At 42.5% G+C, this 16,151-nt stretch overlaps 1 protein-coding gene across 7 annotated transcripts in view; it reads right to left on the reverse strand.

Moving 5' to 3' along the window:
- Nucleotides 1-16,151, reverse strand: part of GFOD1 (Gfo/Idh/MocA-like oxidoreductase domain containing 1) — a 70,208-nt gene that overhangs the window by 29,169 nt on the left and 24,888 nt on the right. The window contains exon 1 of one of the 7 annotated variants that reach the window (XM_082313072.1): nt 12,715-12,893. The exons of 5 other annotated variants lie outside the window; for them this stretch is intronic. In XM_082313072.1, coding sequence (XP_082169198.1) covers nt 12,715-12,829 — 115 coding nt within the window. In that variant the 5' untranslated portion in view covers nt 12,830-12,893. One more of the 7 variants, XM_082313075.1, reaches the window with a different exon arrangement.

The raw sequence follows: 16,151 nt of genomic DNA on the forward strand, positions 1-16,151 counted from the left end.
TTGAAATGTGCCATTTTGGGAAGGCAGCCAAACTGCTTATACATGGAGTGCAGCTGCACAGTAAAGCCATTGCAGCTTTTTGGATGGATTATCATTCATAATGAAGTGGGAAAAGGCAGAAAAATGAATGAAAGAGGTGCCAAAGTAGACCATATTTATCCTAGAAAATGGGCTGCTCTTTTTAAAACACTGGAAATCAGATGCATAAGACAAAGTTTACTGGACAAAACGTTGACTGTAAATTACTTCTCCTGTTACCTTGATAGAAACTTTTGAAATTCAAACTAAATATTGATGTATACTGTCACTTCTCCCTACACACAAGGGATTGAGAATGCCAACAAGTAACGTGATGCCTTTCACACGTAATGCTTCCTTCAGTTTTCTCCTTGCCAATTAGTAAATCAAACTTGATACACTCAATTATTTATAACTTCCAATAAAAAACATGAATATCCTTGGAGCGTAGGTCAAGAGGGTAAAACTTCACAGCTGATCTCTGACAAGAGTGATGGTCTGTAAGGCTTTCAAGAAACCATCTACCAAAACCAGGACACAACTAACCAGGTTCAAAGCATGCAAACAACATTCAGAGGATGTAGGGGTTAAAATTCACACGAAGCTGATCACACAGCAAGAACCTGGGACATTCCTTCACTGTTCCTGCGGGCAATGCCAAAAAAGCGATAGTCCTTCCTACGTGAAGTCACCCCTTCAGGGTTAACCCTCCGTCTGCAGGGAACAATGGCACAAAGCTTGGCAAAAATAATTCTCACTACAAAATGGATCACGAGATTTAAAAATCCTTACCCATATGGTGAAGTTTAGGGACCTTCAGATCCATTCCTAATCTTCAGCTGCATTAAAGGCATCTGCATCTAGCTGTCAATTTTGTACACCAAGGGGAAATTCCCGCAGTCTTTCGACACAATTAAGTCAACCTTCACTCTGCCTCTTTAAGGCACTGACATTTACATTGGCAAAACACAACAAGACTTAAAAAAAGCCCTTAGCTATATAGGCACACACGTATGTACACACCCAAGCATCGTGGGTTCAGCTGCAACAATGCTGCTTACTACCATGAACAGTCCCTGCAAATTCATGGGATTGTTCTTGGCAACGCTACAGCTGGAAATGCCTGCAGGCTTGGAACCATGTGTTAAACGATTTTGTTCACAAAGCGTGAGGTAGTGCTATGTTATTTTGACCCGCCCTATCTCTGTTTTTCTGTAATGTGCCATTCGTATTTACAGTATGAAATATTAAATATATTACAAACTGCTGTTATTATTTTAGTGCTTTATAAATGTATTTCCATCTCTGTGCCCAGTGAACATTCAAACTGGCAGCTGTGATGATTCTTCTGCGCGGTAAATTCTGCAGGGCTTTGGTTCCATCTTCAATTTCAGTCTCCATGAAGCCTGCAGGTCTCCCAAGTGCTGGGGGCATTTTTGGTTTCTGCATTTAAAGAAGAACGAAGTGGAAACAGAAAAGGTACACAGACAGTCAACGGCAATGATTAAGGGGACAGAGGAGCTGCTTTACCAAGGCAGACTGAAAAGGCTGGGGGGTCTTCAGCTTAAAAAGGAAAAGTCTGACAGGGGGTATGATCAAGATTTACAAAATTATGAAGACAGCAGATAAGGTACTCATAGAGCTGTTTTTCACTAACTTCAGTATTATTAGATGTGGGAGACATTCACTGAAACTAGCAGGAAATCATTTAAAATTTATAAAAGAAGGTACATTTCTACTGAGACCGTAGTGAATTTCTGGAATTTGTTGCCACAGTGATGACCTGTAACATCTGCCACAGGCAGACAGTATCAGCAGGTTCAAAAAGGGATTTGTCAAATCCAAGGACAAAGGGTTCATAAACAAACAGTACAAGGAACAGGCAAGGATGCTCCTCCTTAGATCCCCAGTACGAGAGTGGGGGATGCAGGAGAGTGCCGACAGGGCCAGGCTCCTGTGCCTTCCCTGATCAGCACATCCTTTGGGCACTGTTGGAGAAGAATCCAGGGCCAGATATGAACGCTGGTGTGACCCATTTGGGCATTTCTCTTTTTATGCCCAAGTGCTAGGTGACTGCTAGTTTGGGGCACTTAATTTGGGATTGATTTCCAGTGTCCATTACCTCACTTGCAGCTGTGGGTGCTCTAAAAGTCTCCGGTAATGGGCATCCAAAAAAACGGCAGCAGCCAATATTCATGAAGCCTACTGAAAAGGAAGGCCATAAACATTTTCTCCCTTTACCCTGTCCCAGGGGAATGAACTCCCCAACAGATAAGCACTCTTTTATACAACCACATATTTGTAGTTATTTCACTTTCACAGCATTAAGAATCCTGGTAAACTCCCTTTGTGGGTCCCCTTGACAGGCCGATGCCCTTCTCTCTTCAAGCCTGGTTTTACCCTAAGAATCCCAGCTCACCCGCTTCTCCACCAAGGCTGGCTTTTATTATTCTGCACAGAGACCGGCTTATAATGCAGTAGCCTGATGGAAGTTCAGCGCTACCCTTGAGCAGTCCTCACGACAGCCCGGCTTCACGGGAACACATGTTCTCCGTGGCGCAGCAACCAGCACCAGGATGACGTTGGAAACGTTAATTACAAGCATGCCTGCCAGGCCTAGAGCTCGCATGCTCTGAACAATAAGAGCAGAAGGACATTGAGAAGGGACTTCAACAGATGTCAGAGGACGCGGAAGAGTAGTTCCCTTGCCAACTCCATCGCTGTTGTTTTTCTACTGTAATAATTATCTGGCATGTAAAGCCTTTGTACATGCACTGTATGAACGTAACATTTTCCATCCTATAAAGGAGCTACTTTATGTTCAGTGGCCATCTAGTGATGACTGACATCGGTGACAGGAAGAATTTAGTTTGGCTCTTCTCACTCTTGTTTTAGCTGTCTTTCACCTGCATCTAGTCTTCGGGTACACTGTTAGGGGCACAGAAATAGGTCAGTGGGAGTCTAATTGACTGCAAAAGACAGAGTCAAGTGAACTTTAGCTTAAATATTAGGAAAAAAAAATCATCTTTGAGTCTTACTTCTTGTTTTCTGTCTATGTACTAAATAGATCTTAAAACTTCAGCTCCATGTGTCATTTGGTCATACGAACACTCATGTGAAGCTTGATTTGTTCATGCTGACAAACTTTACTGTCAAATCCAGTAAGATCCCAAGCCTCAGCAAAGGATGAGACCAACTTCTGAGTCACTAGGGAGAAAAGTACAACCTACAAAGCTTGAAAACTTGCATCCTAGTTTGGAGCATCTTAAACCTCCATGGATTACTGGCCTGTACTTGTTTTCATGTGTTACAGTAAGAATGAATAAAGAAACACCTCGTTGTTCTGGGGAATACAGAAGGTTATTTAAAATGGAACCAGCAGCCTCGCGCTGTTGCGTGGGAACATTCCCAAAACCAGGACAGAGTCCTACCCTGAAGTTAGGAAAGTTTGTAACTTGCTACATAGCTAAAACAGCCCTCAGCCAGCTCAAATCCACTTGCAAAACCAGTAAGATTTTTTTATAAAGCAACTGATGTTTCAAGAAGTTTGGCGCTTGCAGTACCCAAACCAAGGTCAAGTCCCTTTCATTTATTGTCTCCTTGGTCACACCACTGCACCTTCCCTGGTGTCAGACTGGCAAAGATGACAAGAATGAGGCCACTCCCTTCCAGTGCAAGTTAAAATACGTAACACCTTTTGTAATTAGACCCTTAGGCTCCCTAAGCTCCTTGGATACCAGGGAAATACCAATGACTTCCTTGGGATTACCCCTGATTTACACTGAAGAGTCAAGGCCTACTGTAGCTTGTATTGTCAGTAAGAAAATTAGCCAACTATTACAAGAGAATAAAGTGAAAAGAAGGGCGTATGTTTACATTTAATAGCTTTTTTTACTTTGCTCTAGGCAGAGAAACATCAGGGTTTCCAAAATATATCCACGGGAGGTCTCTTTGCAACCAACATAGCTGTTCTTAAGTTAGTTTTATCCTACCTAGTAAGCGAGGCAGAACAACAAAGAGACTTTCCACTGCCTCTCCAATTACTACTGCTATAGCCTCTCTCTACTGCCACCACACCTGCACCCTTCTGTGCAGGCACCATCCTCCTGCTGTGCCTACACAGCACACAGAAGCGTATACTGGACTTCATGCAGCCACCTCCACACAGGCCTTGAACTCACCAGCTAAAGAAGTCATAGCAGACTTCATCACAGGTAGCAGCAAGGGTACAAGCCTACTAGGTGCCGAGGCGTATATCCACTACCTGCTACCCTGGGCTGAATGAAGCCCACGCTACCATGTCCTTATTGATGTTACTGCCTGCACTGACTACATTAGGGCTAGCGCAGATGCACCCACCGGTCACGCAGCATCACCACACCCCATTCAGGGAGCCAGCACCGCATGTGCCCAGCCTTGCCTGCAAAATCCTGCCCTGACTGGCAGCTTCCCACGCCAGAGGACTGTTCTCCCCAGGCAGGACTGCTGCAAAAGGCCAGGCAAAAGAAATTCTGTCATATGGAAACTTCTGCGTGAAGAAGTAGTGACACACTGCTCATCAATAGCTGAAACCTTCTGTGCTACACTTGGGGAGGAAAAAAGCAAAAAAAAAAAAAAGATTAAACAATTTTTTCCTCCCCTCTCTTTTCGTTCCTCCCATTTGCTGTTTCTGCATTTGAGGCCACTGCATGTTATCATCAGCCTGCCTCCCAAAAGCTTGTGCAGGGTTTTCACACAGCAACATCGGCAAGAAAGCCATCTTAAAAACAACACAGAAATGCGACAAAAGATTGTGAGCCATCTGAGGAAGAAGCTGCTTTCTTGCTCCATGTTTACAGGGTACAACCAAGTTCAAGTTGGTAACCCACAAACACCAGCCAAGGGCAAATCTTTTAACTTTTTTCTAACTTGTCTCACTTGCAAGGAGATCACGCCCCTTCGGTAACAGGATGAGACCTGTCTCCTTCCCTTTGGAGCACTGTCAGTGTGTAAAGAGAGCCACCACCTTCTCACACCATGTAAAGGTTGTCACCAACCGCTCTTGCCACCTCACAGCTCCAAGACACTCATTTCTGTTCCCTGGATATATCTTCCAGACAGAATCAAAAGTGATTTACATCTCAGCAGGGAGCCCGCGTCCTTCCAGGCACTACTGGCTCAGTTCCTTTTGTTTAAACAAAAGATTTTCCCCAAAAGCTGCATGGAGAAAGGGGCTCTTTAGCTGTTTTGTTCTGTGGTTTGCTCGCAGAAGTCTCTTGCTGGAAGCATGCAGGGCTCATGCTGAGGCTGCTCTTGTTTGAAATACAGACAGAAGATATCTCCTGATGATTTAGCACATATTGTCTGCATGGATACGAGGTGATAAGCAATTTGGTTCTGCTTTGCTTCGCAGACTCTTCCGAATGCACTGTCCCAAAAATGCTCTAATGATAAAACTATGCCACAAGAATGGCTGGAAAGTTTCCTGCTCTTTCTTTCTTCCAGCACCAGGATATGTGTTTCTGTACTAAAATTTAACTGATTCTGTTTAACTTACAATTTCCTCCTGGCTTCTCTTTGTGCCCAATAAGGTCATAAGCTCTCTGAGAAAGGAATATATATATATATATATATATATATATATATATATATATATTTACACACTTCAAATACAGTTGTTTTGGCCTTGCAAGGAGCCTATGGATGCTACAGGACATTAATAACAAACTTCTTTAGATCATTGACCTTCTGAATCTGGTCTGTGGCAAATCTGCCTGCTCCTTACAGCCAGGGGAGGCAAGAGAATGAATGCTACTCAATGCTTAAACACTTTACAAAAGATACCACAATCCAGGATTGACCGCATCATATGCTTCTGCATCCTGCCAGTCCCTGCATCCTACAAAAGCTTCCAAAGAACAAACACCGAAAGAAACAGGGCTAACTATGAGAGTCCTAAATATTCATGTTCTCTGAGCTCACACCAGGTGCTGTCTCCTTTTATGAGTGATGTCTTGGAAACAGAGAAGGTACGTACCCCGGGGAATGCCACACCCTACAACACAAGAGCTGTAAACACAGCCTGATTTAGCTTAAGATAGAAGAAATTAACACCAACCTCCCCAAAACCCTTCTGCACACAGATCAGGCATCAGCATAAAGCAGCCAGTCGGTTACGGCGTTACCTGGGTCAGAAGGCAGGGCACCGGCCAGGAAGCAATAAAAATTTCTTCCCTGAAGAAAGACAGAGCTGAACACATCGACGCTGAATTTACACTAATGTTAATTTCCCTGTTTAGTTACTACAGCAGAGTATTTCCTGGCAATTCACAAGCTTTTGTTGTTTGTTTTCCAGTCCCTCTGCATCTGAAGTGCTAATCTGATGCCTCACACACGGTAGATCTTTTCAGGCAGTGCAAAGACTGGTTACTGCTAGACACAGGGTAACCTGAAGGCTGAGGAGGAGGATGTTTTCACTTCAACACCTAGATAACACACAAACACTGGTAAGGCTTCCGCAAGTGAGAAGTGGGAACTGCAGACAAAGACACTGCTGTGTTTGCTTTTTCCCCAATTTCTTTCCTGCTGGATCTCAGAGAGAACAAATCACTATGCCCGATAACAACTCTACAGTCTTTTCATTCAAGGGGAAGAATAAATTAGTTTTACCGTGCCAAATTCTGGTTTGGAAAATTACCATTTACCTACCCACAAACTTCCCCATAATGACAGCAAGCATGCAACTCCCTTCCTTGGCTCAGCGAGCATGGGCAGCACTTCTTTGTGCTGCTTGACAAGTGGCACCTTTCAGTGCTGAAAAGCCAGCATTTCAGAAATTGGCGAATGAGCTCCTGCTGTCTGTGGAAAAAAAAGTAATCAGAGATCAGAAATGCCCTCATAAATCAAAATATGCTTTACAAAATACATATTTGCAGATCCAAATGAATTACGAGAAGGATTCATACTGAATGCAATTCACCAAAGTGTGAACTGTAACAGCAGAATGCATTCGGTTCTTGCTGGAAGGTCTTAAGCATCACCTACCAGTTGTTTTTCCCACAAATATTTGTCCTTACATCTGCCAGCTAAGGTGCAAAATTTCAGAAGCAGCTTTCCATTTCTGTATATCCAGAATATCTGACCATATAATTAGAACAGTACAACCTTCCAGTACAGAGAAAAACCTTAGGGCAGTGGTTTTCCCCAGTTCTAATGAGAAGACTTGCATTTGGTGGTATACCCCACTCTGCCCAGCTCGCTATCCCAAACGTGGCTGATCGGCTAGACTCCCAGCACCATTCCTCCCAGGCACAACTCATGTGGGGCCTCTGCCTTCACTTGGGATCCACTGCCTGAGGGGACCGCTAGGCATGCTGGAAGGAAAAGTTGCTCCCTTTGAGGCTTACAGGTGGATCGAGAGACACATTTTTTTCCCCCCAAGTTTTCTTCTTGGAACTTCAGACTACTTTGGGGCTTTTTAAAGGGAGATTTATTCTCTCAAAATACCAGCCAAAAATCTCATAGCTAAGTACTATTTAGAAATCGGTGGAAGCCAGATATAAAGAGAGGTCTTGGTATTCTTATTTGGAAAGCATATGACAAGGAAACATGGTCTCTGCTCAGCTAGCGTGCCTTTTTTTCCCTAATGGCTCAAACACTGGTATTTCTGTGAAACGGCAGCAGAGTAGAAAAGGTATTCTGGGTATCAACAGGCAAATGAGCATACCAATTAGTTTAGACTGATGATTTTGTGCCAGAACTGGAAGTCCTTTTTTACCTTCTCCTCCTTTTACAAGTCAAAAATTGTCTCCACAGCCTTCCTTGACTAAAAGTCCAATGTGGAGCAAGGCATTCCTCCCCAGGTTTTGGCAGTAGAGCTGTCAGCATTGCAGAGCTCTGATCTCTCCAGATTATCAGCTCCCCTGGCCATCAGGCAAATTACAGGCCTAAACAGTGATTTTCTTTCTGTATTTCTACATCTAAAGATTGGAAGGGAACCATCCCTTCAGTTTGAAGTGATGTCTATGCACAGTGGTTATTGTTTGCCCTCTGAGCTTGAACTGTACTATAAGAACAGCTAGCAAGACACCACCATGGTCAGCAACGATAGAAGAATTAAGGTAGGGGAATGAGCAGTTATAACCATGGAAGGGTTAGGCGTCAGGAGAATTGCTCATTGACATGACCCTTCATTAGTTCTTTTGATCTAATGAATGCTGACTTTTGCACAGGGTCCAAACACTTGATCATCTCGTATTTTATTCTATCTATAATACCACTTACTCCTACCCAATGTCTTTTTTTAAATGAATGGGAAACTGTAAGATTAAAAGTCAACACTTTCAGCAGTGGCCACTGATTCTGGATGATTCTGAATTTGAGAGCCTACCATGGAAGCCTGCAGCGCAGTTGCTCCAGGAGTTCTGAGTGATGAAATGAGTGCACATGTTCAGCAGTCATCGAAATCAGGCGCAAAGGATCCCTCTTCTTCCTTACTATTCCCTTCAAAAGGGAATGCTACTGCCAGCGGAGCTTAGCTTGTAAAAGTGGAAGTTACCAGAAATGCCACGAAGCTGCCTGAGGACTCTGCACCTTCCACCTCCAGGTGGAAGGCACCCAGATGTCCCAGTGATGGGCAGCATTTTGTAAGTCTAAGGATCAACAGACAAGACAGACAGAGCCATCTGTGCAAGGCCAGTCCATACCTAACAGAACCACTGACCTCCAAACTTACACTTTAACTTCAAGCTCATACCTCCCTTTTTTACTAATTACAGTGAAGCCATCCCGGCTTACTATCAGTGATGTATGATACAGCATATCCTCTCCAATTCTCCAAGGTCTTAAATGACTCAACTGCTTTAGTTTATATGCGCAGAGACACTTTCTATGACTATATTTAGTTTTAGAGAGGGTCTGGAAAAGTGATATCACCACTGGAATGAGGAAGTATTTATCCCCCAACTGGAAACACATGATGATGATGTAAAGGTACTATTTGGAGAGCTCTATTTATATGGTTCTTTCCTGAATCTTAACATGACTCAGAGAATCTCAGGATGTAACGTGGTGCCACCACCGTAGTCTGCAGGAATCGCTGCCAAAGTTTTGCAAAAGCTTGACTAACAGCAAGTTACCATGGCACTGCAAAGCAAGGCTGAGCAACGGATGCTGAAATTTAATGACCTGACCAGTTTGTTACCCATGGATTTAAAACTGCATTATTAATGGTAGACCAGTGACAGAATTACATGGGAAATAGCCAACAACTGCAGTGTAATAAATATGCAAGGGCAGTTAGAGCAAAATGAAATTTGATTTCACTAATTACTGCTTGTTGCAATTATTCTGCTTTTATGGATCAATAACTGCTTTCCCAAAGCCAATTGCTCCTGCTTCTTGACCAGTGAGGAATTTCTGTGATAATCAGTTGTTTAGAAGTACTTTCTGTAAGGCTTACAAAGGCAGAGGAGATCCAGCTGCCGAACAAGCTCCCAGGAGCAAATCTTGTGAACTCAGTCTGAATGTTTCCTGAAAGGACCACAAACCTTTTTGCTCAGACAAGAACATGTCTCCAGTAAAGAGAATGGCATTCAACCACTTCCCTTTCTTTTACCTTTAAAAAATAAACTAGAACACAACTCTCTGTACTCTGAGAGAAAATAGCCAGAAGCCCTGTGACTATGACCAGTCTGTTTGATGTAGCAGGCTGAGGGAGAACATGGCAAAGGTTATTAGAAAGAGGAAGGAAAGTAAGAATCAAAATGTCATACTTACAAGTTCCAGTCATCGCACTGAATTACGCCCAAGCCCATTAGAAACAGCAGTAAGGTAACCTGGTATTAGCATTCCTAATTTGGTATTAATACACCTAACAGATCTTGATCACTCTTAAAAAGTCAAGGCAAAATCCAGCAGCAAATACAGGATCATCTAAGATGAGAGGTTCCTTGTGCAAATCATCATCTAATGACTTTGATATGCTATGTGGATCTCTAAATATGATCCTCTGTTTCTGCTCCAGTCTTCTTTCTGGAACTCATCCATATCCGTCTTTAACAACTTATACATATATATATATATATATATATATATGGATTATACTATATACCATACTGATCCGTGTACCAGCACAGGGATCAAGCAGAACACAAACTGCTATCCCATCAAAATGGCAGCAGCTTTATGCCTGCTTTGCATGAAAACAGACAAGCAGAATAGTGAATCAAGCCATGTTTATAGTTTATATTTGACTAACAGATTATTCACTTCTTGGAAAGTTTAATATTTAATGAAATCACAGGGTAACAAAACAGTTGCTCACTTCTTAAAGGTAGAAACTCCTGCTGACTACAGAAGCAGGCTAATAGAACCATTGATTGCTTATATTCCTTATTACACAAGCATTGTAACAGTATTAATCATAGAGCATCCAGCATCACTAATGTGACCTTACAATACTATAACAGTATTAATACAATTGTTCAGGTTCTCTCTCAGGACATGTAAAAGCCATAATTTTTATGACTCTGTGCAAACCTGATTTCTGCTGCTTTACTCATGGCCTCCTTAAGACGCTCTCCCATGTTTTGTGGTCCTGTTACATACAGTACTCTGATTGGCTTTTCTTCCCCCTCTGCATCTTATCTCTGGCTGATTTTATCAGCAGTTTCAACTGTATGTGAAGTGATGACACACAGATGTACGACTATTTCCAGGCTTCTCACTTTCAGCCCTCAGTAAATTCTTGGCCTGTCGCTTGGACAGCACATCCACCACATCTAACCTTCAGCTCCAGCACAACACAGTAAAAGGGAATGTTTCACTTCCCATAGAGTTTCACCTCCTCTTGCTTTTCATCCTAGAGACAACACAGCTCAGCCCCATATGACTAGCTGTCATCTTGGATATGCACTTATTTTAGGTCTACAAATCTGGATTATGCTGAAGGTCTTGCTGGGATGAGCTTATCCTAATAGCTTCTCCTGATTTCCTCAGCTCTGCAGGAGGACACTTTTCTTCCAGACCAGAAACATGCCTCTTGGCAGTTTCACTTGAAAAGGGTTAAGCTAAATAGAAAAATGGGTCTGTTGTTGCCCAACAGAGCTACCCACAAGTGGAGTAGTTCGTAACAGAAAATGCACCTTAAATCCACAACTTTAGCCTGTGTTAACACAGAAGGGTAGACAGGACATCCTGCAGGTACTTTTTACATGGTGTCTGTGCAGTTCTTCCTTTCTCAGGCATCCAGCACCGAACATCTCCGACTTCCCACATCGCTTCCTCCAGTCCCGATAAAGAGAAGCTTGTTCTCGCCCAGCCAGAAGGCTTCAGCAAAGATCACGGTCCAAGCCTGTCACTATCGCCTCCCTCACCGCCATCTCCACCAGTTCTTGCATCAAACTTATCTTTGGTTTCAAGGCTTTCAACAAAAGCTTATCTTTGGTTTCAAGGCTTTCTATCACTTACCCTCACCCTATCTATCATTCCTCACTCGCTACTGAGGCATCAATTCCTGCTTCTGTCTGACCATCCCATGAAGCCTTCCACTATCACCCAACTATCAGATTTTCCAACAAGCGTTTTCGTGCTTTCCTTCATCCCACCTTTCCTACCACTACTGCTCATCTCCTCCAGTTTTTTCAGTGTCAACTTTTCAGTGCCACCTATATCAGAACTGACGTCTGGCTTGTGAAAAATATTATACCCTTGTCTTCTCTGCACTCCCCCATGTACCATCTCTATCCATCTGTTAAATACTGATTTCTATCAAGAAGAAAAGCTCATCAGACAGAATCAGCTTTCTGCTCTGTGCTGATACAGTGGAGTCCTGCTCATGTGCCAGATATGGCCTGTGGTGTGGTCATGTGCAACATAACGTGTTGTATGTATGTACCACGTATGTAACACAGTGCAGATCTAATATATGGCCACGTGCATCTTCGCTTGTTCTGGATACAAGTAGTCTGTGTACCGAAAGAGCCAAGAGATAGAAGCGAGAGAACAAAATACACCACTACTTGTGCTATTTTTGCAATTTGAACATTAATCTGAAATTTTAAAGATAAATGTTAGAATACAAGTATCCTAATTTAGTTTATTAGTAGCCACCCACAGAAATGGGAAACAATTATAGTCTAAACTCTAGAGTCATTCTTAAAACCTTTCCCAAGCACTCACAGATTCCCCAGTCCGTCTGTTGTGAAAACAGTTATATCTGTATCATGCTTTATTTTAGCATAGCTTATTCCAGGCTGCTTACAAGAAGAAGTTTCACTGGTGTAAAACATCTTTGTAACTATACAGCTGCACCAGTATTGTTTCTGTTAGTATAACTATTTCAGGTTTCATAATAGCTTAACAAGTAAAAGTCAAGCTTGAGTTTAGCCCATTGAGTCATAAACTCATATATAATATCATCGTATGGAATCACCACCCTGAATGAGAATAACTGGGAAAGCCTGCATGGGGCTTCCACCTTTAATCTACCTTATTATAACTTCTGTCCCCATTTTAAAAGCGAGCAGCTGTAACACAGTCTGGAGTCATGCTTGGTGTTTCCCCTCACACCCGTGGAGACAGCACCTTACCACTGTTCTCCGAGGTCATGCCTATGCTACAAGCAGAACACGACTGCTGCGCAGGCTGACACGCTCCAGTGAGTTTTACTCTGGCAGCATTAGCAATGAAATCACAGCAGCACGGACTGCCACAGACCAAAGGACGCCTGGTGACTTTGCACAGGGTGTGCTGATGTCTGTGCCACTCCAGCTTCACTGTTGCTGATCGCCCACCTGGCTAGGTTAGGGCATGCAGGGCACCAACTAGACATCTTTGTAGTTGGGGACAGTTTTGAGCTGCCAGGGCAGAAAACTGTGACTCTCGTCCTGGTTTTGTTTCTGTTCTTGTTAAGCTCCCGCCTTCTGTACTTGGGAGCCTGGGCCCTCTGCTGCTATGGTCCAGAATGCTTGAGATGTGAGAGCCATTTCTCCTGCCTGAAGTATAGAGAAAATCTTCTTTGTCTTCTGCACGTGTCGCAAGGATGGAACCACATTCAAATGTGGTCAAACCTACAATACAAGGAGGTCCTAAGATAAGGCAATGGCACACATGTCAAAAGCATAACCAATCATCAATGAGAACTTTTTGCTTGTCCAGGCATATAAACCAAGCACAGATTAATCAGCTCTGACTGTGCAAGATATTTTTAATCCAGCCTTTTAGGTGACTTAGCAGCATTGGCAAAAGCCTGAATGGCAAAAAGGGTCAGACGGGAATTTTACTGCAGTGTTGCTCAAAAATACATAAGCTCTCAGTTACACTTTTCCGGCGTGCACCAGTGAAGTGGAAAGAGCTTTAGCATGGTTCGCTGCCCAGAATGCAAAATAAAACTAAAGAACAGAAAAGTCTGCTGAAGTTTCAGCATGTCTGTGTCACCCATTAAGGCTCCTGTAAAAACTTAAATAAATAAAAAAAAAAAAAGGTTTGTGTGCTTGACAGCTTAGCTTTTGTCCCAACTTCATCAGCTGGTCAAACAGAAGATATTGTGTCTTTCTATAGACCTTAGATCAGCTTCAACCATCATAATTGCACACTGCCAATAAAACAAAGCATTTACACTAAAACAGTTTAAAATGTACTCAAAAAGTGCACTCAATTCTTAAAGGGCAATGCTCTCCCTTTCTGTATACATATACACATGCATATTTGTATTTTCTAGAGAGATCACAAAGTTATAGCTTTTATAAAATGCTTTTTTGTCAACCAAATTAGCCGTATTGTAGTTTAGAATCACTCCTTTCATTCAGCATGAGGCCCTTAGGAACCTATGTGTGAAATGAAACTGCCAATATACATACTTTCATTAACCATCTAATTCTTGTGTTTAACCAGGAAAGAACAAGCATTTATTTGCTGAAGTTCATTAGCACGTTGGAGAGACCACACGTGTGGCAGAAGTCCATACACTGCAGGAAAACAAGCTGGACCGCATATTCCACTCAAACTGAGCAATAGCAAGAGGGCAATAAACACTGAAATGATCTAAAATTGAACTAAAAAAAAAATCTGGGTTCTGCCAGTCTCTCACGTGTTTCTTGGAGGGCAAAGACAGCAGCAGAAGTGGGGAGGCTTTACTCATTCAGGCTACAAGCACTGAATGATGACCCTGTCCCTATACCCAAAGTTTACACAGCTAATGGAGTTAAGCTAGCTCAATAACAGATTCCCTGTAAATTGGAACATATTTTCGGATGCCAATAGAACAACTCCCTTCAGAGATATTAGGTATTACTGAGCCTGACACACATTCTACACCAGTTTCAGGCAGGTAACCATCAGTAAAAATCATTGGGTATTTTATGGAAAAAACTGTTAACAAGGAAAAAGTCCAAGACGAAAATGGCCGATCACAACCTCCCCTGCAGAGCTCAATATTGGCACTGACAGAGACTTCAGCTTCAGACAGCGATCACAAATCTCACATTGTATCATTGCTAGGGTTTGTGTACTCTAGTGGAGGCCCAACAGAAGGCAATGATAGCATGTCTGTCTCTGACAAGAAACACATCCGGAGGTCTCCACAGGGAAAAAAGCAGGCATGGGCAAGAGCAAGATACATGGGCATCAAAAGGCAAGTTTGGGGTTTCATAAAATGCAGTAGGTCTAAACTTGCAAACCTAAATTGCCAAAGCCAAAGGTACAGCAACCCCTTTTTATCAAATGTACGTAAAACCTGGATTGTTCTGATTACATCAATTTTTGTGGTGTTTTCACATAAGGCTTTTGACAAGTCACTTGCCTAGAGTCATCTACCCAGGCTCAAAACTGGTGTTTTTTTTTTTCTCCAGTTCTAATTTTCCTGTGTGGTTTTTCTGCTTGCCATTGCATAGTTTGAGATCAGTATTTCTTCATTAGGTTCACATGCAGCTGTTGGTGATTATTGCACAGCAGCCATCATGAACAGCAACAGGATCCTGTCATCCACAGTCTCTGCCATGCACATCTGCACCTCTAATAAGCACTCTCTGTCAGGACCTCTTCCGACAGGCCAAACACTTGCTTCATCTGAGTTTTTGGTGGCATTTTCTCCCAGTCTTGAAACCAGGAGTGAATTTCAGACTACACCCTGAGAAATAAATCCATATAAACTCCAAAACTGCTCAAAACAGAGCAGTAGTCACCATTTCAGCCCAGGCTGTAGATACTATACATGTCTTTCAAGCTCCACAGGCACACAGGTTGGAAGGACTACCAGGAGAATTGAGACAGGAATGGGAATAATTCTGCTATCCCATCACCTCCAGTTTATAAAACTCAACTCAGCTTACGCAGCAAGTCCAGCAGTATTCCCTATTTTTTAAGAATACACTAATCAGCACAGTAACACTATTATCCCTGCCTACACAGGTCCCAACACATTTTAAGTACTCTGTAACTTAAATGCATATGTCTAAACATCTAAATGTGAATGCCCCATCATTGGGACTGTTCAAGGTCAGGTTGGATGGGGCTTTGAGCAACCTGATCTATTGAAAGATGTCCCTGCCCATGGCAGAAGGGTTGGACTAGGTGATCTTTAAAGGTCCCTTCCAACCCAAACCATTCTGTGATTCTATGAAACAGGAGGAGTTGTTTTCCACATACTGACGAATACATGGCAAAATCCTACCGCAGACAAAGATATACACTTAGCATATGCAAAGTCATCACAGGAAAACCTAGCAAGCTCTCTCAGGTAAGCCTGAGAACTTATAATCATTATAAGGTTTTAAATCTTTTTTTAATTCTGTGCTCACTACTTTAAATGCTAGTATTGTTTTCTAGCCTGACATGTCCATGCTTGGGGCCAGGTCAGTCCTCAAGATAAAAAAAAAAATAAAAATCAGTAATTTATCTCAGAACAAAAGGTCACTTTTTACCACCTCATGAAGATAATGTACGCACTTCCATCCCAAACCCAGCTAGTTTGCTCCAAGGCAAATGCACTTCTGAAAATTAGGTCATTTTTTGTGGTTCATCAAGTCCATTGTTTCCAAAAGTAAATAGCCATTATCCTTAATGATTGAGTAATCACTCCCCTTCCTTAAATCAAGGGCTTTGAAGGTGATAGGGGAAAGGCTGCTTGGTTCAGATAGCCTCAGTGGGAAAGAGCA

The sequence above is a fragment of the Platalea leucorodia genome (genome assembly GCF_965183815.1).
Source record: "Platalea leucorodia genome assembly, chromosome: 1".
In the NCBI taxonomy this organism is placed as follows: Eukaryota; Metazoa; Chordata; class Aves; order Pelecaniformes; family Threskiornithidae; genus Platalea; species Platalea leucorodia.